Source organism: Cheilinus undulatus, linkage group 22 (assembly GCF_018320785.1).
Source record: "Cheilinus undulatus linkage group 22, ASM1832078v1, whole genome shotgun sequence".
Lineage (NCBI taxonomy): Eukaryota > Metazoa > Chordata > Actinopteri > Labriformes > Labridae > Cheilinus > Cheilinus undulatus.
In genome coordinates, this window is record NC_054886.1 from 19,970,677 (window position 1) to 19,992,013 (window position 21,337).

The 21,337-nt window shown below is 37.9% G+C and overlaps 1 protein-coding gene across 2 annotated transcripts in view; it reads left to right on the plus strand.

Moving 5' to 3' along the window:
- LOC121504174 (phospholipid-transporting ATPase ABCA1-like) overlaps positions 1–21,337 on the plus strand; it is a 269,110-nt gene that overhangs the window by 71,931 nt on the left and 175,842 nt on the right. For both annotated transcript variants that reach the window (XM_041778824.1, XM_041778823.1), the window contains 2 exons: positions 7,224–7,363; positions 16,233–16,349. In XM_041778824.1, coding sequence (XP_041634758.1) covers positions 7,224–7,363; positions 16,233–16,349 — 257 coding nt within the window. The remainder of the gene's footprint in view (positions 1–7,223; positions 7,364–16,232; positions 16,350–21,337) is intronic.

Consider the following 21,337-nt stretch of genomic DNA (forward strand, 5'->3'; position numbering starts at 1 on the left):
ATAAGCTAACAGGAGTATTAAAAATCCATACTCTGAGAGACAGGGGGCTAGTGTGAAGACCTCAGAACTGGAGTGATATGATCCACTATTTTTGTTCCTGGTGAGGACAGCAGTGCTTTGAACTAGCTGTAGCTGTCTGAATGACTTTTGAGGCAGACCTGTAAAGATACTGTTAACGTAGGAAACTGGACTGGAGAAAAATGTGGAGACATGTTTTCTAGGTCCTGCTGGGCCCTTAGTCCTTTAACCCCAGAAATATTTTAAGTGATAATAAGTTGACTTAGTAATTTTTTTCATGTGGCTTTTAAAAATTTAGGTATGAATCCATGACAGCAAGATTTGTGGCTTGGTCAGTGGTTTTTAACTATAGTGCCTGGAGCTGCATGCTGACTTCAAACATTCCTCCTTGGTTCCAAAAACCACAACCTCAGTTTTTTTCTCTTTTTAAAAGAAGAAAATGATGGCGCATCCACTCATGAGTTTATTTAATGTGTTCACCCAGTGCTTGTGTGGTCACCAGGGGACACTGAAGCACAGGGCTGTGTGTCATCTGCATAGTCATGGTAGTTTATTGTGCTGTTTTCTATAATCTGAGCAAGTGGAAGCATGTAGATGATAAACAGAAGAGTCCCCAGGATGGAGCCTTGGGGACTCCACATGCATTTTTTGTCTGCTCAAAACCGTATTGACACAAAACAGTCCCTGTCCTTTAAGTAGGATACAAAGCAATCTAATACTGTGCCTGAAAGGCCCACCCACTTTCCCAGTCTGTTGAGTAATATATTGTGGTTGACAGTGAAATGCAGCACTGAGGTCCAATAATACTAAAACTAAGTGTGGATGTCATTTAACACTTTGACTAGAGTGTTCTCAGTGCTGTTATGTGGTCTAAAACCTGACTGGTAAATGATGAGTGCCAGTCCTTTTTGGCTCTTCTTATACTACAAAATATCAAAGTCATATCTCTGCGGCCTCTTGACTTCAACAACATTTATTCCCACTTATTCTGCACCCTTTTGGATTTTATTCCACCATACCCAACGTACAGTAAATAATGCTTTATTGATGCCAGAGGTAGTTTACTTTATACTGGTGTGTCAAATTAGCTTTATAAACATGCAGTATGTGTGCATCTGTCTGTCTTAAGTGTGCAATGCATGAATTGGTACAGATCATGGATAATGAGAATCTGCTGTGCTATCCTTCCCAGTGTGTGTGCATGTGTACGTACATGTTTGTGTGAGATGTGTGTGTGTGTGAACCAGCATTCCCAGCTTGTTGACAGCACCATCTCACTGTAGAGTTGAATTGAGCCCATCTCCAGGGTGCAGCTCAAATTGATTAAATTTGCCAGGTAAGTTGAGGGGCCGACTTGAGGCTCCAAGCAATTATTTGACTGTGGCTAAACCTGTTGTTGAGAACAGCGTCTCTTGTTCTTCATTTTGCCACTCTGTTATAAAGAACAGATCTGTTGTCAGAAAGGACCGTACAGCTCACTCCTCTCAAGAACCCGTCTGTAATCTGATGCTCCCTTTAGCACACAATAACAGATCTATCCTTTCAAATGACATAAAGAAACCTAATGTGTGAGTGAAATGAATCCTGCCATCTTTAATCATCCCTCCCCCCTGCCTCTCTACCTCTTGTATGTCTGAACAGATTTTAGTATGAGATTTTAGTATGAGTAGAGTTTATGGACTAACTGGCTGGAGGGTGCCAGTATTTCTATTTTTAAAAAGGGAATCTTTAAATCACCACACTTTAAGTGCTGTAAAATTATATATTGTAGTATTTTCACCATGTCCAGTATTAACACTTAAAGGAGGTTGTGTGCATTTTACACCCTTTTCATACTTCATTTTTTTGATAATTTTGACTGTGTTCATATATAGGACATTAATTTTTGCAAGATTGTGTATTTGTATCTTTTTTCTTTTTCAGTTCAGCTCCTGCAGTAAGTCTGAATTATACTGTTTACAAGCAAAGTTACACTCAAGCTGTTAAGCACAAAAAATGCCCCATTGAAACCCATTCAAAGTGCAATTTTTGGTCTCACTTCCTTTAAAGCATAATACATGCATTTTAATATATATGGGTTTCAATCTAGGCTTTTGCCTTTGAATTGATCATTCTTACTACCCTCCACCAGATGGTTTAATTTTGTTCATAATTGGCATATGGAGAAAAAAAAAAAACATGCTAAACATGCAAAAAATAATAATGCATAAAAATCAGTGTTGCTGCTAATCACTGATCCCAGGCTGTAGTAATTCAATACTGTAAAATTACTTTGCATGTAATATATTGAAAATAATTTATTTTTTTCTTTTTTCATCAAAAACATCGTGGCATAATGACAAAAACTGTCTTTCAAAGGGTTAACGTCTTTGAAGATGAATGAATGTTTAATATCAATAATTAGGTCAGTTGTAGGTGAAAAAATAGTTAAATGGAGGTAGATTAAAATATATATTTTTTATAGCTACTGCATGAAAAGCACTTTTTTACGCTTAGCACCTTGAGCAGCTTGTGACTAATATTAAAATAACCCCTAAAGGTTGACACTGCAAGCTTCATACAGCCAGCTATCTTGTTTACATAGACACTGTTTGGATTCTGTTTTGTCTCTGCTCCTTCTTCTACTGCCAGCTTCACTGCAGACCAGCTTTGCCCCACCTTCCTGCCTGTGCACCTTTAACACAGATGGTGAGACATAAGAAATCTGTCTTAAACAGGTGTTGTAGAAGAGGCGTGGATGCTCTTACCTTTGTAATAATTGCACCAGTGGTCAAAAAGCTGCAGTCCAACCAAAGAGTCTGTTTTTCTTTTCACCTCTTTTTTCAAGGAGGGATTTGAGAAGGCCCAAAGAGCAGAAAAGTCATGTATTTGAGAAGCAACCTGAGTACTGTATAGTGGAAGAATTCTCTGTTATTATTGCTCTGAACCAGTCGGATTTTTCAACCCCACCGTGATAACAGACCTCCAGATTTTGAAAAATAAATCCAGTACATAGAAGTTTCTGGAGTTTGTTGAGCATTACCAACCTCACAGTTTGAAGTGTCTTATAAGAGACACCTTAATAGCATAGAGTTAGTGAGCTGTGCCTCCTGCACATTTTCTGTCTTTAAAGTGTAATATTTGCAAAATGTGGCATCTGTGCAGTGTGTGGAGGGAACAGCTGGTCAGACTCGAACTAAGGGCTTGCCATTAGCTGCCCGCACACACACCTCCCAGGAGCACCTGGGAAAGAAGGCCAGCAGGCAGAAAGGCTAACATTTAATTGCACTGAAAATCGCTGCTAAAATCTCCCTGATGGGGGAAACGGTCGCCCTGGTAAGAAGAGAGGGAGTGCAGGCTGGTGGGATATTTTCTTGCTGTCTTCTCAGGAAAGAGCACTAATGTAATGACAGGTGTCGAACAAAGGGACAGTTAGCTTCAAATCAAAGAGGCAGACGGTCATATTGACTTGCAGACGACACACCGGACTGATCAATTGTCTGATTAACTGCCACACAGCAGGAATTGCACATTTATTGTCATAACAAAGCCGACACAATCCAAGCGTAAGGTTGCGTGCAGTGTGGGTCCTCATGCAACCTATTCATCGCTCTCCCAACCTGGCGATATTCACGTTGGCAGATAAGTTAAATTAGTAATGATCGTACCGCCGCTGAGCATATTGACTTTTCCTTCTCTCCTCCACACAAGCTTGTCCTCATGTACTCAGGACTGAGCTCCTGCTTGTGTTGTCTTCTGCTTCAGTATTTTTACATCTTAATGACTTCTCTAAAAACATCCACACTGAAACTCCTGGTTGTTAACGCATAATAACGTGACTTTAACTGACCCCAATTCTCTCTTTATTTTCCTTGTTTTATTTTTCATAAACTCAGGTAAATCACTCTCAGGGAAAAGATTGCTTAATAATGAAACAAACAGAATTGGTTGTAGTGGATACAGTTAGAATGTAAACCTTCATAACACAAACTCTTTAAGTATGTATTTCAGATAGTTTCTGTTTTTGTTGCTTGTTGAGTCTTTTTTTTATCATTCAGCTTGACACCTACTGAAAAGCATGATAGTCCCATAATCAGGCCATAGTTTTCTTCTTGTTTGTAGGACCAGGAAATAAATTAAGCTTTATGCCGTTTAAATGTACAGTTGTTGTATTTCAGATGTATTATGGTGGTTTTTATATGTGTGGAGGAGCTCAGTTGTCAAAGCTTAAAAATAACAAGCTGGACAGATATCTTTAACTAAAGCATCCACCAACTCTTGCACTAATGAATTCACTGCAGTCACTGTGAGGGCTAAATGCTACTCGGTATAAATGACTGTGAATATCAGCATTCCTTTTTGTGATTTATGTTCACTTGATAACTTCATGCAAGAGTGTAATTAACACTCAGATTAGTGTCAAAACTTTTGATCTAGTTCCTTTTTTCTTTGTTTTATCCAAATAGGAAGTTCAGTAATCATAGCTTAAGAAAGTGCAAAAACACAACATAAAGCATTACAGTTCCCTAGAATATCTGGTAACACTATACCTAGTAAAGACCTAGTAATTTTAGAGTATTGATCTAGTGACTTTATAAGTAATATGTGTAGTTATCTAGTGATTTTTCAGAATCAGGTAATATGAAGGAGGTATTTACCTAGCTAGAATGTATTAATTACAAAGTATTTCCTCATAACACCATGCCAATTCTCTGGTAATTTAGTGGGATTTTACACCAAACCTAACCCCCTAAGCCACAGCCATTTAATATTGTGGCAGTTTTTGGGCAATTAGGTGGTATTTATGAGTTGCTTGTCAATTGTAAAAGAATGTTTTCAGAAATAACCTAAAAATTTAACCACAATTTTGAAGGGAGGCATTGAGAAACGACCCAAAAATTACATGGCAATTATTGGGGAAGGACTCATTTTAATTCAGTGGGCTGATATGCAGAAATGTAAAAAAAAAAAAAAAAAAAAAATACTGATGAATTTTGAAGTTTTCAAGAAATAAGAAATAAAAGCAATCAGATATTAACTAAAAGTTGCTTAAAATTACTTAGGAAAGACTTGCTTTAGTTTCATGGGCAAAAATAAAGTTATTACCTGGAAATTATCATGCAACTTGAATTGAGAACCTATAATCTTATTTCAAAGAAATTACTTGGTAAAATACCAGCTAATTCCCAGAGAATTGCCACAATATTATGAATTACTTGTTAATTAATACATTATTACTAGGTGTGTAATGATTCATCGATCTGTATCAATATATTGATTGTTTCAGCAATGATTCAGTCAAGTCGATTCAAAGTATAAACATCGATATTAATCACCATTTTTACCTTACGCTTTTAATTTGAAAGTCCCCCAACATGCTTGGTTATGACAGTTTCCGCCCATCCACGAGTCACAACACCGCTAGGCGCGGATAGGAGGTAATGGCTAGCAGCCGAGAGAGTATCAATATTGTGTTTTTTTTCCCTTTATGTGAAAAGTGAATGGTTGGCCTCTAAATCAACTTGAATCGAAATCGAATTGTGGCAGACTTTGTACTATTGGCAAATATTGAATCATTGTTCTGAGAATTGATATTGTAACGTATCATGATGAAACTGGTGATTTACACCCCTAATTATTACTAGGTAAATTCTTACTTTATATTACCATGTTTCCAAGTTATTAGTAGTTGATTACCACTTTATTATTGAGCATTACTACATGATTATACTTTCTCCTATAAAACAATTATTTGATTGCTGTAAAATTACTTGTTTACTTGGTAATTAGGGCCCACTTAAAAAAAAATTAAAAAAGTCATATGGAAAATCTTTTAGCGCAATAGTTAGCCTTGACTAGGTCAATAATTTTTACCGTGTTTTAACAGTCTCTCTGATTTGACTGCCTTTCTCAAAAATTTAATTTTTTCAGCAATTTCTCAAACCAACTGAGACACAATTGTCCAACTATAGAATATGAAATAATGTAATAGTCATAGTTGATTAATTGTGTTGTATTTTGTTTGTTTAGTTTTGCCATGGAGATATAATGATATATTTTTGTAAGAACTTGTAAGTAAGTACACTTGGGTCTTGTGCTAAGGACGATGGAACCCCTGATCTCAACCAGTAACAAAATCATTTTAAGACAAATGCAGAAGTAGAATATATACGGTTTTGAAACCAGATTACCAAGAGGTGAAAAGTAAAAGAATAAAGAGTGAAACCAGAACAGGCATTAAACTTTCACAAAGTGTTATGTAAACAAAAATGAACTTAAGATGTTTTCCTGAGCTTGTCATGTTTAGTTATCAGCTTGATGACTCATGAGCAAGCGCATAGTTTCCTCAACATTAATCCTCAGTGAACACTTTATTTTCTTGCAGCGGAAAAATAGCTCTGTTTATGGTTGCATATTTGTAGCATGTTTTTTTTTCTTTATTGCAGAAATTTGAGTTTGAAACAGTGAGATGTTGTACCAGTGCCCCCACATGCAAGTATGTGCAGGCTCGCAAGCAGTAGTAGACCATAGAAATAGGACCTTGTTTTTCGCGACAGCGCCTGCTTTTACTCTGAATAAAATCCCAAAGCTTCAAATATTTTCAGCACAATTGGAAAGAAAGCCCCAATGCCTCATGATGCTTCATCTGCCCATCACTGTAAATGAATAATACACCATAAAGTTATATTTCCTGGTTGATCTTCAAGTTAGCTTAAAAAGTTAGCAACTCCCCAATTGTAGCCCTTAAGACACTTAAGCCGTGCACATCATGGCGGCTGTTGAATAAGCATCCTCCATTTGTCTATAAGGGGAACAGTCGTTTTACACTCAGAGACCTTTGGTGGATATCAAAGCCTCTAAAACAGAGTCCTACACAGTGTTGCTGTGGTTTTTATGTAATTAATTGCATAATTTCAAAATACATGTCAAGGGTGTTTATGAATGCGTATTAAGAAGGTCAGGATGCATCCTCTAAATTTTTGCTCATCCCTGCCTCAGATTGGTTTCCATGGCAGCCACATATTAGTTCTGAACTCATGTGCAATATTTATCATGCTTTCCTCCTCTCTGTAGCAAATTCAATGCTGTTGTTGTTTTTTTGTTTTTTTTGAGTTAACTGCTTTTTTCTCCTCTCTGCCACACACAGGAGTCAGAAATTGAGTGCTGTTTTCTTTCTCCTGCTCTGACTTTCACTGTCTCCTTCCCTCTTTTTCTCTCTCCTACAGATGATTTTTGTCAGACTTTGGTGGACACCCTGGAGGGCACACCTGGTCTGCGCATGATTTGGAGCACCTTCAGGCCGTTATTGCTAGGGAAAGTCCTCTATGCACCTGATACACCTGCTGCTCGCCTCATTGTGAAGGAGGTGAGTCGAGGTTGAACATGCGTCGCATCTTTAGTCACACAAACTCTTCGTGCTCTTGGAAAGAAACTGAAATCCTAAGTTCAGTATTAAGCAAAGTACTTCTTGTTTGTTGCTGTTTGACACAGCATAAAGCTCATAACAGTAATTTAATCAGAAACTGTGTGAAATGCAAAGAAGTTTCCAGTTGTAGTAAGGAAAACAACTGGTCTCGCACAAAATTGCCACCTGGGGAAGAAAATGAAAATAATACAAGTGTCAGTCAGGAGGCAGTGGTGAATGTGATGTGTTTTCATGACATGACATTTCTATGAGATATTAGCATCATTTTGATTACTGCGTAAACAAAGCAAACAACAGACAGGCACAGAGGTGTTTGCATGGAGAATACATAATCAGTTCACAGTGAGCGGTCCGGTGTTGGCGGAGGAGGCCCCCTTTTCACTCGGATTGTTTACAAGTCAACGTTCAGGGGTAAATAACCCCATTTACATTAATCACCACAGGGGGTTGGCAGTGTTGCAGTGTGATGAGTTCCTCCAGGGATTAGCTGAAATGTGCCGATGTGAAGTACTTTCATGTCTGAGTGAATAGAAGCTGCTTGGTGAATATTCAGTCATTCAGGGTAAGGTAAAAAATGTTTAAAAGCTCTAGTGAGGAACTTTTTGTTTGTTTTGATTCTGGCGCCCCCTGTTGACAAAGCAGGGACTGTAGTCTCAATGCTGATTTTACCCTCCGCGTGTGGAAGTAGTGCTTTTTAACAAAACAAACGAACAATTAAAAAGTTTTTGGGGTGTAATAATTGATTCAAGTATAAGGTATGAATCGTGATATTGAAAGCGTGCTGGAATTGTTCATTCTTTGTTAATAGATAGAATAACCATGATACTTTAGGGGGTAACTTTGGGTTCATGGTGTGATTTGTATAAGAGAAGGGTGTCCACAGGGTCTTAAAAAGTATAAAAAATTGATAAATCAATTTAGCAAAAATTAAGGCTCGGATGCAAAACTGAATTTTATGGCTTTGTACATTTTTTTGTTTTTATCCGAAGAGGTTCATCTGGAACTGCACCAGATTGTCATTCAACATGCTAATGATGTGGCTTGCTGTGAGCTGTAGCTTATCAGCTGCAACAGTAAAATGACCATGGCCACATCAGTGCATCAAAATTTGAATAAAGGAAATTATAAGTATCCTTAATTGGGTAGGTAGGCTTAAGTCTGTATGTGAGCTGTTCTACTTTTTAATTTAACTCCAGTGCTAAACGTGTAAAAAGGTGCCTCTGGTTTTCTACTTTTACACCACTAAGTTAAAAAATCAGACCTTCCATTGTCAACTGCCTTATGCTATCAAACCAAACTCTTTTTTTGGATAGTTTAATCTTGAAATGCTCCAAGAAAGCTCAATTTAACACTACTATAAGAAATAGTACTGTCACATTTGATGTTACAGTCAGCACAAACATGTTACAGAGCTATGCTGCTAAGGGGTTAGAACTGAAGATGCAATAGTCTTAAAACATGTGCAGAAAGTCTTGAAAAGATATTCAAAGTATTGAATTTTAATCAGTATTCGATGACATCTCATGGCTTTGCCAATTAGGGGAGCGAGGGAATGGATAAAGTTCTAGAAAAACATATTCCCATTGTTTTTAAAAAGCCTCTGATTGTAAAAACAGCGAGGGTCAAAGACATGACTGTAACAGCATCCCATCCTTTGAGCACATCAGGAAAATCCATAGTGCTTTACTGTCATACACGAGCAGTGATTGGGCACAAATAACTGCTGCAATCACTGTTCAATAACAGCTAAGGGGCCGCAGACTTTATCAACCTTAGATGTGATATATTGCCCCTAAAAGCATGTTTTCTAAAACTTTGTCTCATGTATTTATTTAAAACTGAGTTGATTCCATTTTTTAGGAAAAAAGAATCTGATGCCCTTTATTTTTCCATCATTTCAGATTTTATATCCCTCCTTTTGTGTTTTTTTTAATTCAATGTTTAGTACACTGCAAATTAAAGGGATATTTCTATATTTTTGAGGTTGGAATTGTATAAGGTACTTGATGAGAGCAAACACAGAATTCAGTCAGTGTTGATCCAAATAGTTGACCCTGTTGTGACCCAAACAGCAGATCAAGGGATAACAGCCAATGAGGCAGAAGAAACAAAAGCCTAATTCTTGCATTGCAAAATAATACCAAGCACAGAGACTTTCCAGAGGAAAAACAAAACTCTTCATTTTTTTCTATATAGCATGCTCTTAAGCAAACATTGACTTTTGGATCACCCCTCTGTAGCACTGTAGCCTTTCTTTCTTGCTGGTGCTCTGAGTGCTTTCTCCTTAAAGGGGAAACACACTGGTCTGTTATGAGTAATATAATTACTCCAACCAAGTACTTTCAGGTTTAGGTTCAGGTTCAGGCAGCTCTATTTTTACCCAAAGGTAGATTTGATTTGCTGCCAGCATGATAGAAACATCCATTGACTCACAGATCACAAAACAGAGGTAAAATGAAACAAATACAGGGAGAATGAAAACTATTTGAAATATGCTAAAATAGTTTTAGACTTCTGTATGAATAAAGAGGAATATTAAAATAAATCCAACATTAAATCAAAATATCCCTGTAACATTAATCAGGAAAAACTCTTAAAGCAAATGTAGTTGCTGCCTGTATTTCCAGCATCAAAGCATTGAAAGCTTGTAGAAGACGCTAAATTTTATCAACTTTTTTTTTTTTTTTTAACTTTTTATTTGTAGTTTTTTAAATAGAACAAGAGGCAGGCGTAATAAAACATTAAAAAAAAAAAAAAAACAGATAATCATGAGGTCTTGGATTGGTCCAGACTAGAGGGCAGCAAAACTGCCTCATTCAAATGCAGAGTGCAAAACCTTGTGGTTACAATATACACATATCTATATATGTAAACACATACACTGATATACATATCCGTACAAACATACAAACACATGTGGCAGTTATCAAAACACCAGTAAAGCACTAGCTGGCCAAATAAAAGTTCCATTTTTCCCATCGTTTCTCTCCAAGCTCTTTTTGAAGTCGTATAGAATGAGTCATCTGTTCCAGAATATGCAGCTGTTTTACAATGCTAACAAAGAGACCAGCCGATGGACCATTTTTCTGTAACCAGCACTTTGTAATGGCTTTTTTGCTTGCAACAAGCAAGATTTTTAGAAGATAGGTATCATTACTATTGAGACCATTAGGAAGATGTCCAAGATAGAGGGATGTAAATGTTGTACTGATAGTAAAACCCAAAATTTTTGAAATAATTGCTGCTACCTCCTTCCAGAAGGACTGAATGAGGGGACAAGTCCAAAACACATGGGCGTGGTCAACCTCAGTCTCTCCACAATCCCTCCAGCAGGGAAGCTGGTTGCCTGTTTGCTTTGATCTCTGTTTAGGAGTAAGGAAAAAACGTATCAAGTTCTTCCAACAGAAGTCCCTCCATGTCCAGGAGTTTGTTGAAGATGACCGTGTCTCCCACGCTTTTAGCCACATTTCCTCTGTTATTGTAATGTCCAGTTCTTTTTCCCATCTTTGTTTAACATAATCCGTATTATCATTTTTAAGTAATAAGATACCTTTGTACAATTTACCTATGAGGCCTTTGTTGCTACTGGAATTATAAGCATCAATAAACAGCTGAACAAGTATTGGTGGTTCTCTTGTACCAGGGCCTTTCACCTTTTTACAAAAGTAATCACGGAGCTGTAAATATCTAAAAAAGTCAGCCCCAACTAGTCCAAATGACTGACATATGGTATCAAAACTGTTAAATTCCCCCTTTTTAACAATCTTACACAGTGAAGAGATACCTTTATAAGCCCATTCTCTAAATCTAAGATCTTGCGATGCCGGTGTAAAGTCTGGATCATACGCTGGCCATCGAAGTAGCTTAATCTCATTTTGGAGTTGAAAACTTTTGACTACCTCTGCCCATACTTTTAATGAATAATTTACCCATTTACTTGTTGTTTGTGACAAATCCTTTTCCCTCATTACATATCCAAGCACTGATTGAGTAGGTATATCCATCATGCTCAACTCCATATTCTTCCATTTCGCTATATAGGTTGGATTACACCAGTGTAAAAGGGGTCTTAATTGTGCTGACATGTAATAATCCCTTAAAGATGGAAGAGCCATGCCCCCCCTCTCTCCCGGCAGCTGAAGGGTGGTAAATTTTATTCTTGGTCTTTTCTTATCCCAAATGAATGGTGAAATATGTTTATTCCATTCTCTGAACTGTTTTTGAGGTATTTCCACTGGTAGTGATAAGAAGAGGTATAATAATCTGGGAAGAATGTTCATTTTCACTGATCTAATTCTGCTGCCGAAATCAAGAGGGAGCAAGCTCCAGCCACTGAGGTCCCTGTATATTTCTTTGTTAATGGGGTGATAGTTGATATTATACAACTGTGACAGGTCTTTGGGGAGGTTTACTCCAAGATATTTGATATGCGAGGAGTGCCATTTAAAGTTATATTTCGCCAAAAGTCCTTGTGATGGAGCATAATTAAATATCATGACCTGAGTCTTATGGACATTAAGAACATAACCTGAATATAGACCATATGTTTCAAGTCTTTTCATAAGTAAAGGCAGACCTGTATCTGGATCCACAAGCGTGACCAGAACATCGTCTGCGTGCACAGACTCACTTTATATTCTTCTCCTCCCATCATAATTCCTTTTAATTCTTTATCCTGTCGAATCATTTGGGCCAAAGGTTCAATAAACAAGTTGAAGAGGCTAGGGCTGGCAGGGCAGCCCTGCCTACAGCCCCTTTGCAAGGTTACAGAGTTAGAGAGACTACCATTTATCTTTATTCTTGCAGTAGGAGAGGAGTAAAGTACCTGTATGCATCGGATGAAATTCAGGCTAAAACCAAATCTTTTCATAACAAGGAAGAGGAATTCCCACCCGACGGAATCAAAAGCCTTTTCAGCGTCCAAACTCAGAATAATAGAGCTAATTTTTCCTTCATGTATTTTCTCAATTACATGTAATGCTCTTCTTATATTGTCTTGAGTTTGTCTATTCTTTATAAAACCCGTTTGGTCCTCATCAATTAACAGAGGCATCACTGCCTCCATCCTCTTTGTTAAGATAGTTGCATATAATTTATAATCTGTGTTTAAGACGCTTATAGGTCTGTATCCCCGACAATCCATCCTATCCTTTCCCTCTTTTGGGATAACCGATATAAAAGCCTCTCCCCAAGAGGGAGGGGGAGATCCCCCCCTCAATATAAAATTAAAGCATGCTTCTAATAAGGGGAGTAGGTGATTTCTCATTGATTTATACCACTCCGTGGGAAACCCGTCTGTACCGGAGATTTATTAGAGTTCAAACTTGAGATAGCACTCTCTATCTCCTCTACTGTTATTGGTAGGCTAAGTTTATCGTTAGCTTCTTTACCTAGCATAGGAAGGTCTAGGGAGTTCAAGAACTCATTAATGGTTTGTCTATTTGGCTGTTCTGACTGTGAATAAAGGGACTTGTAGTATGTCTCAAACACTTTTTGTATATCATCTAAGTTGCTAGAAATCTTATTTGTTGCCGGGTCTCTAATCTTATGAATGCAGTTGTTTGCTTGTTGTTTTCTAAGCCTCCAGGCTAACAATTTAGAAGCTTTTGGGCCTGCTTCATAATATCTTTGCTTCATAAACCTAATGTTTTTCTCAACTTCCTCGCTTAATATTTTATCTATTTCCTGTTTCACATTTCTGATTTGTTGTGTTGTATATGGATCCTTATTAGTAATGCTCATTTTTTCTAAATCTCTCAGTTTTTCCTGCAATGTTAATAGCTTCTGGGTTTTAGTTTTTTTCAATAAAGCCATTCTGGCTATGATTTTCCCCCTGAGAACAGCTTTGGCTGCGTCCCACAATATACAAGGATTCACCTCCCCATTGTTATTATCCTGCATATAAAGATTTAGGTCTTTCACCATAGCATTTCTGAAAGGAGTGTCATTTAGCATTCCAGTGTTTAACCTCCATAGTGTTTTACGTCGTCTGCCATCTAAATGTAATGTTAAGTAAACACCAGAATGATCCGAGAGGTCTCTCTGGCCTATTCTACAATCTTTCAGACGATGCATATCTTTTTTAAACATAAAAAAGTAGTCCAATCTCGAATAAGCCATATGCCGAGCAGAATAAAAGGTATACCCTGGGGATGATCCACGCATGGACCTCCACACATCAACCAATCCCAAATCTTTTAAAATCCTATTTATACGTTTTTCAATTGAGTTCCTCTTTCTTTTCCTATTAGTTGTGTCTAGGGAGGGGTTTAGAAGCATGTTAAAGTCTCCTGCACATATCAGGGTCCCAACCGTCTCCGAAGCAATCAGGTTAAAGATCTTTTTATAAAAACAAATATCAGTCCCAGGAGGAGAGTAGACATTAAGCAGTGTCACTTCCTTTTCATCTAATTTCCCTTTTATAAGGACAAATCTGCCTTCTTTATCTCTTATTTCTGATAAAAATTCAAAGCGAGTTGAGTTTGAGATTAAAATGGCAACTCCTCTTTTTTTTCCATTCCTATAAGATGAAAAGAAGGTGTTTCTAAAGCCTGTTTTTTTCAATTTATCATGTTCGACATCGGAAAGATGTGTTTCCTGCCAGAATGCAATGTTTATCCTCTCCTTTTTTGTTTTAGATATCATTTTACTCCTCTTAATCGGATTATTTAGCCCATTAACATTTAATGACATTATATTATAATACTGGTACTGCATTTAAATATTTTTGTTTGTAATTTTACCACTGTGACCTTCCAGACCTCAAAAACAGAAAGGAAAACATAAGAAAAGATTCCTGCCGAACTATAATACAAAACAAAGAACTGTGCTTCCAACAAAATAGGTATTGTGTCACCTCGAACAGTGAGGGGATGGCCACGGGTGGGGCCCCTCATCTACTAAGTAAAGTGTGTGGCTATTTATTTGTTGTCGACAGGTACCAGCCTCCACCGTTAATAAAGAAAAGAGCTATACATATTTCTATATACAGCCTATACAAATAAAAAGGGTAGGATAGGGTTATTTTAAATGTCACTGACTCAATCCCTGGTGATAGTAGAGCAGCCTCGAATCCAAAACAAAACGTAAACAAAGTTTTTTCACCATCATATTCACTCTATACAGAATAGTCCATGCCTCACTCATCCTCTACTGCTGCTCCCGGTTCCGTTCTACGGTATCCTTTCAGTTTTTCCCGAACCTGCCGCTGGAACCGGTCCTTTTCTCCGCCGTGTCGGTGTTCGGTCGTTTCCCACGGCAGAAGTCGAGCCAGCATCTCCTCCGTTACTGCTTTCTTCTTGGTGCTTTGCTTTACTTCACCCACCGTGAATCCTCGCTTGCGCAGGTCCTCTGCTGCTTGTGCCGCGCTGTTGTGCTGGACCGTGCCCGACTCATAAAAGATGCGGATTTTCGTCAAAGGAGTTTGAAAGCGTATTCCGTTTTCTTTCAGTGCCCTTTTAACTGGTATATATTCCTTCCTTCTGATCTGCACGTCTGCTGCGTAATCATGATCGAAGTACACTCGTTTGTTTTGAACACGAAGTTCCTTCCTCCATGCCGTGTACAGTATTTTCTCTTTAACCGAGAACTTAAGGAACCGGACCACAATAGACCGTGGCGCGGCACTTGCGGGAGGTTTTGACGCCAAGGCTCGGTGAGCCCGTTCAATCCCCAAGTCACAGTCCGGGCCAAGATCAGCTCCAAGTTCTGACTTGATGAGGTTTTCCACAAACACTGCAACAGACGTGCCTTCAGCTTCCTCCGGGACACCATAGATCCTAATATTATTGCGCCGAGAGCGTCCTTCCAAATCTGCTACTTTATCCTGCATTGCTCGTTGATCACTCAGTAGCTGCGTTAAGGCATCTTTCACTCCGATATCCCACCGCTCCGTGTCTGCCGTTCTCCTCTCCAGCTCACCGATGCGTTTCACTGTGCCATCGATCTTGTTTGTTGTATCTTGTATCTTTTTATTGATTTCTGACGCGAATTCGTCCATTTGTTTTTTAATGTCCTCCCGAAAACACGTTCGGAATTCCATAAGATCGCTTTTCAGCTCGGCTTGGAGTGCTGCCATCCCCGTACATACTGCTTCACTCACCACCTTACGGATCGAGTCCAAAGTTTCGTTTTCAGTAGCACCACCATCTTGTTTTGCTAACCCCTCGCTAGCCATGACTTCTTTGTCAATTTCTCGCTCGGTGTAGGTTCTCAGCCCATATCCTCCCTTCTTGATTTTGTCCCCGTTCATTGTTAGGTCCGAATGTATCACTTTTAAATGGATTCGAGTTCTATATTAGGGGAAAACTCACAGCTGGTACCGGAGCTCTGTTTCTAAGCTGCCATACTGTGTAGGGCGCCACCGGAAGTCCAATTTTATCAACTTTTTGACACATAATTTTCATTCATGTTTTTAAAAGCTGCCATTTCATCAGTCTCTTGTGTTTTTAATTGTCAGCCCAAAAGCATAAAACAGAAACCAACCTCAGCTGCTTACATAAGATATTGACATATACTTCCTGTCAGATCAGTATAAATTGTCTATTTTTGTTGAGTTTTACCAGTAACTGTATTGCAAAATCCTTTCACTCCCATACTTTTAACAGCCAAATGCCTCACTTGAGGTGATCTGCTGCGGTCTGCAGTGTGCAGTTAATCTCTACTTGAGGCAGTAAAAATGGAAATAAAGTCATTCTTCTTTTGCTTTTATAGCTCCTTAAGATGCATCTGTGTACAATTCAGCCTGTTTCTTAGCCGGTTAAAACTCCTTACTGGAGCTTTAAAGAATTGCACTTGTTTTTTGTTTCAGGCAAACAGCACATTTGAAGCCTTGGCCATGCTTAAAGAGCTTGCTGATTCGTGGGATGAACTCGGCCCACGTGTTTGGGACTTCCTTGAAAACAGCACTCAAGTCAACACATTACGGGTAAGACTCAGGAAATAAACTTTTGAATGCAGGTGGGTTTAAGAAAAAAAACTATTTGAAGAGCAAATCAGTAAAAAATGGAAATGATGAGACTTATATTTAGTGCAAGTGAGAGTGTGCGTTACGTGTATATCAATTTGTTTCACCGTCTGTTGGATATGGAATCCGAGGGAGGAAAGTAATTATGGATAAGTGCAGGATAATTTTCATCCTGGCTGAAAGGATTATCTATAGAAAGTAGAGGACATAGACTCTTTCCTCCCTCTCTCCTTCCCTCTCTCTTTGCCTCTCACCATATTTCCTTGACACTGACATTACTCCAGTGTCACTCCAAATGAGCTTATAGGCAGCTGCAGGGAAGCAGACATCGGGAGCTCCATATAGCCGGGGTATTCATTACCCTAGCCCTAACCTTTACACAAATGGGCCAGCAATCCTCCTTTGTCTTCATTTTCTCCCCAGCCTGCTGCTTTTTCCTTCTCCGCCCCACGCTACCGAGCTGGGGACTGCGGAGGTTTGTCATCTTCAGAGGTCCTTGAAGGTCGCAGACACATTTTACACTTATGGACCAATTACCATCAGCGCCACAACTACATTTCAGATAGTAGATTTAACATATGTAGCTGAAAAGGAGGAGTAAAGAGATGTCTTAAAAACCACACGTTTAGGATGAAAATCCTTAATATTTCAAGCCTGATAGATTCTTCAACAGCCTTCGTTGCCATGGTAACAGCAACAGTAGGTTTATACTACATGCCCCAGAATCAGGGTGCAGCTACTTTGTCAAAAAATGCAAGCGAGGATCACTGAATAATTGTATTTACAGAGAAAACAAGGAGACTTTTTTTCCCATAATGCTACTAAAATATTTGAAGGATCGGTTTTGCTTAGTCATTAATTCAAAATCTCAATAATGTAAGTCTTTTTTGTTTTACTGTAAGTTCCCTGTCATACAGTAATCCATGATCATTGTTGTGTTAATTTAACGCTTTTAATTAGGGCTGTCAAGATCAACTATGATCCGCAATTAGTGCACCAATTTTTTTAAAACCTTGATTAATCGCAGACTTTATTTTCCCATTTGACACACTTTAGTTAAGATGCTGTAAGGTCTGCCTGCAGCCAAAGCGATATATACAAGTCTACCACTGCTCCATAATGTCTCATTTCACTTTAATTTTAAAAAATTAAATTGAAATGAAATTTACAAACAGCTTAGTAGATGAGTCAAAAGTCAACTGAACCTTTTCAAACATTTGCCTTTTTACTGTTCTTGTATTACATTTTCAGTCCATAACAAGCTCCTTTTTCCATGGTGAAGTTAATGTCAGAATCTTCAAGCCAAGGCAGCTTAATTTACAAAGTACCTTTATTACAATGATTATTTGGAAGCTCTTTACGGTGTAAAAGAGTACTTGAAAAACAGGATATTAAAGTGGATATTACAGTGAAAAATGACTTTTTTATTCAGCATCTTTAAAAAAATACTTTCTAAGTGCTATGTCTAACACTTTAAAGGAGGGTCATAGAAGGCAGCATTAAAATTAAGAATCAGACAAGGTCAGACCCAGCGAGTAAATATGAAGGAAAAGTGAGTTACTAATTATATATATACCTATCAGAGTCGACAGAAAGATTGTAAAAGACGCAAACTAAAATAAAATAATTTGAAAAGCAAAACTTCAAATTAGTGGTGGATGATATGAAAAAAATGAGATCACAATTTTGTTAAAGCTGGATTACAATCTTGATTTTATCTCAATTCTTTATTATTCTGATTAGGGCTTTACCATTTGAGAAAATTACCTTGTTTGACATTTTCTCCCATATTGTGATTTATATTCAGTAATTTTTTTTAAAATTTCTTATCTTCTATAATTTATACAACACAGAAGCTATAAATTATTCCTTATTAGAATAAACACACTATTTGGTAGATTAAACTAAGGCTGAACAACAAGAACGTAGGATTTTTTGTGTAGAGAATCATGCAAACATGTTCTTTGCCTCAAACAAAATATCAAACCTGCACCTTCTGCGATTTGAAAATTGCAGTAGGACATATTGAAATTTAATTTAAATTTCAATTGATTTTGCTCATTTATCAAATTAGCCGGTTGAGATTTACAACTCCCCGCTCCACCAGGAAGTAGAATGGGAGGGGTGAGTAGCCATGGATCTATTCAAGTAGAATATGATACGCCCATTCTCTCAGCTTTAGCAGATCACCAATACATTCTGTTTCTTCATAATCTATTATTTTGCTATCACGCACCCATACTTCATATCCCAATATGATTTAAAAAGGGTAAAAAAACTAAAGGTAAAGCAATATATTTATAAATACTGTTATAAATTAGATATATTTGCTCTACTTACTTGTACACCCAGTGCATCCCAGCTTCAATTCTGTGTCGTAAAGGCAGTTTTACATGCAACAGTTTAATTAGGAGAGGCAAGTAAAAGAATCAAATTTCACATTTATTTTACATGGATGTAAGATTGAGTTAATGTCAGTGAATCTGTGGTACTAGAACTCTACAGCAGGAGTTGGTGGTTGAAGGTAGTCTGCCCTGAGCGTCAGTGAGTGTGGAGTCCCGACACCGGTGGTGGAGGTATTGGCTGTTAATGTCGTTTGAGGCTGATGGTTTTGTAGAGGCTGACAGCACTTAGGACTTGGTAGACCTGCTGGTGCCTAGTGATGTCATCTAAGACTGATGAGATGAAGACAGTGGTAAAACTGTAGAGATTTGGTGGTTATTGGGGGGATAGCAGATCAAATATAACAATGGCATGAATGAACTGATTGTGGATAGAGGCATATTTAATGTAATACAGTATTCAGTACAGTCTGAAATCGTACTACGTTAATATCAGATATTTAAAGAGAAATTTGCTTTTCTCTTTGCAAGTCTGACTCCCTTTTAAGTCATGTCCTTAATGTAGCACCCTCTAAGATGGACATGAAGATTCTTTAAAGGTCAAATGAAGCAAAGAGAGATATCTTAATTTGACACTTTGTTCCACTGTTAAGCAGAAAATCATCTCAAGTGTTGACACTTAAATGCCACTGCGTACTTTAGACAGAATATGTCTGAATTTAGTAGTCTCCTCTAGATTTCCTCTCCAACAGTCTGAGTCTGCTTTTAATTACAGTAATGATTGGTTTGGAAATAATGGGCATGTTTTTTTGTTTTTGTTTTTGTTTTTTTTTACTTTTTTGTATCAAATTGATGTTAATTAACTTTTCTTACTTTCATTTTCAGTGTTCCTCTGTGAACTCTAAAGGGCTGTAATCAGTTTAATTTTAAGCTTATGTAGTTGTACTGTCATTACAGGAGCAGTCAGTATTGTTAATAATCGGAGGTTAATTTCACAGCAGATTGAAACGATAGAAATAATGGGTGGGAGTGAGGAGAACAAGTTAAATAGAGGGCAACACATTTAACTAACAGGTGGGAGTAATATTACCTTATTATGCAAGAGCTATTGTGTTAGGGGCTCAGAACTGTTTATTTTTCTCAACAATAATACATTTACATATTCATGTATTGTATATACTGTTTGAGCTATAGGGATTACTGGTAAGTGCTGTCGCTAGGTTATATTTGCTCCCACATCAATGCATAATTAGGAAAATTGTGGTTTGATTCATGACCTTAGGCAATCAACGGAGGCTTTTGCAAATGATCATCATAGAAGAAATATAAATGAGAAGAGAAGAAGAGCAATGTATGTCTTTTGGTTTTCATTGCCTTTTGTGTAACATGTGCTTGTGAGCATGAGCAATACTTTAAGTCATTGGATATGCATATGCAAACATGCGATGAATATGACTTAAATAAGAGCATACAGTGGAGCATATTCCCACACTGTAATAAAATAAGAAATAAAGGTATGAAAAACACATTTTAAACAAATTGTCTCAATAAGGTGAACAAAGCATTGTGGCCATTTCACACTGGATACCTCAGCGGTATCATGGCTTGATTTTCATTTTGACTTACATGTTAGCAAGGCAGGCATTCATACTGGCAACATGAGCGCCACGTCTCACATAGCCTGACAGAATTGAAGGTCTCTTGAGAATCTAGAGAAATGTTTCCCAAATTTTTGGGAACTTTTTGGAAACTAAAAGCCATCATGACCCAACAACTTTGTTTTCCATACGTTATTGCCTCTCAAGTCTGCCTTCTACGCTGTCCGGAGTCAATCTAGTCCTGAAGTGGTGCTTTCAATTTAATGTGGCTGGAAAGGGCCACTTTACCTCCGTCACTGAATTCCTTTATGTGCTCAGCCTCTTGCACCTTCAGTGGCTGTCTGGTCTGGAACAATGTGTCCGTGACTGTAGCTGCCAGAGTTTTCATGCCAGTCCAAGCCCTCGAAGTTTAACGTCATGGAAATTGTGATTTTCTGACAAGCATTGCACTAGGAGGATGTCATTTTTAACTGCAATGGCAGTATTATGACGTCACCGCCAAAACTGCCAGCCAAGAAGAAAAGAATCTTGTGGGAGTTTCTTTGAATTCCTTAATGTTTTGAATGAAACACCAGTAACATGTTGTCAACTCTCGTGCTTTTCTCCTACTAAGAGCCCTTCACGCACAGCAACCCTGCCTCAATTCACCGCTCTCTCTTTCTCACCACTCTATCCCCACACGCACGCCAGCCCTACAACATAAAGAGCAGAACCCTTGTGTCAGAGTGGTTGTATATCCTGATAGAAAAGCACTTCTCTGTCCTCTGATTGTTCCAAAACAGCAAGCTATAACTAGGAGAACATTTGTTAATGACAATTTGATCGTGTTTTTTTCATAATTTCTGTCATTGGTGTCAATAGGCCTGTTAATAAGTGAAGTGTAACTTCTGTGCTCAAACGAAGTATTCATACAAACCTGCCTCTGCCATTGGATAATAATGGGAGAAATAGACAGAGATATTACTGATAAAACTACTGCCCTCTGAAAACTTGTGCCAGAAAATATTTT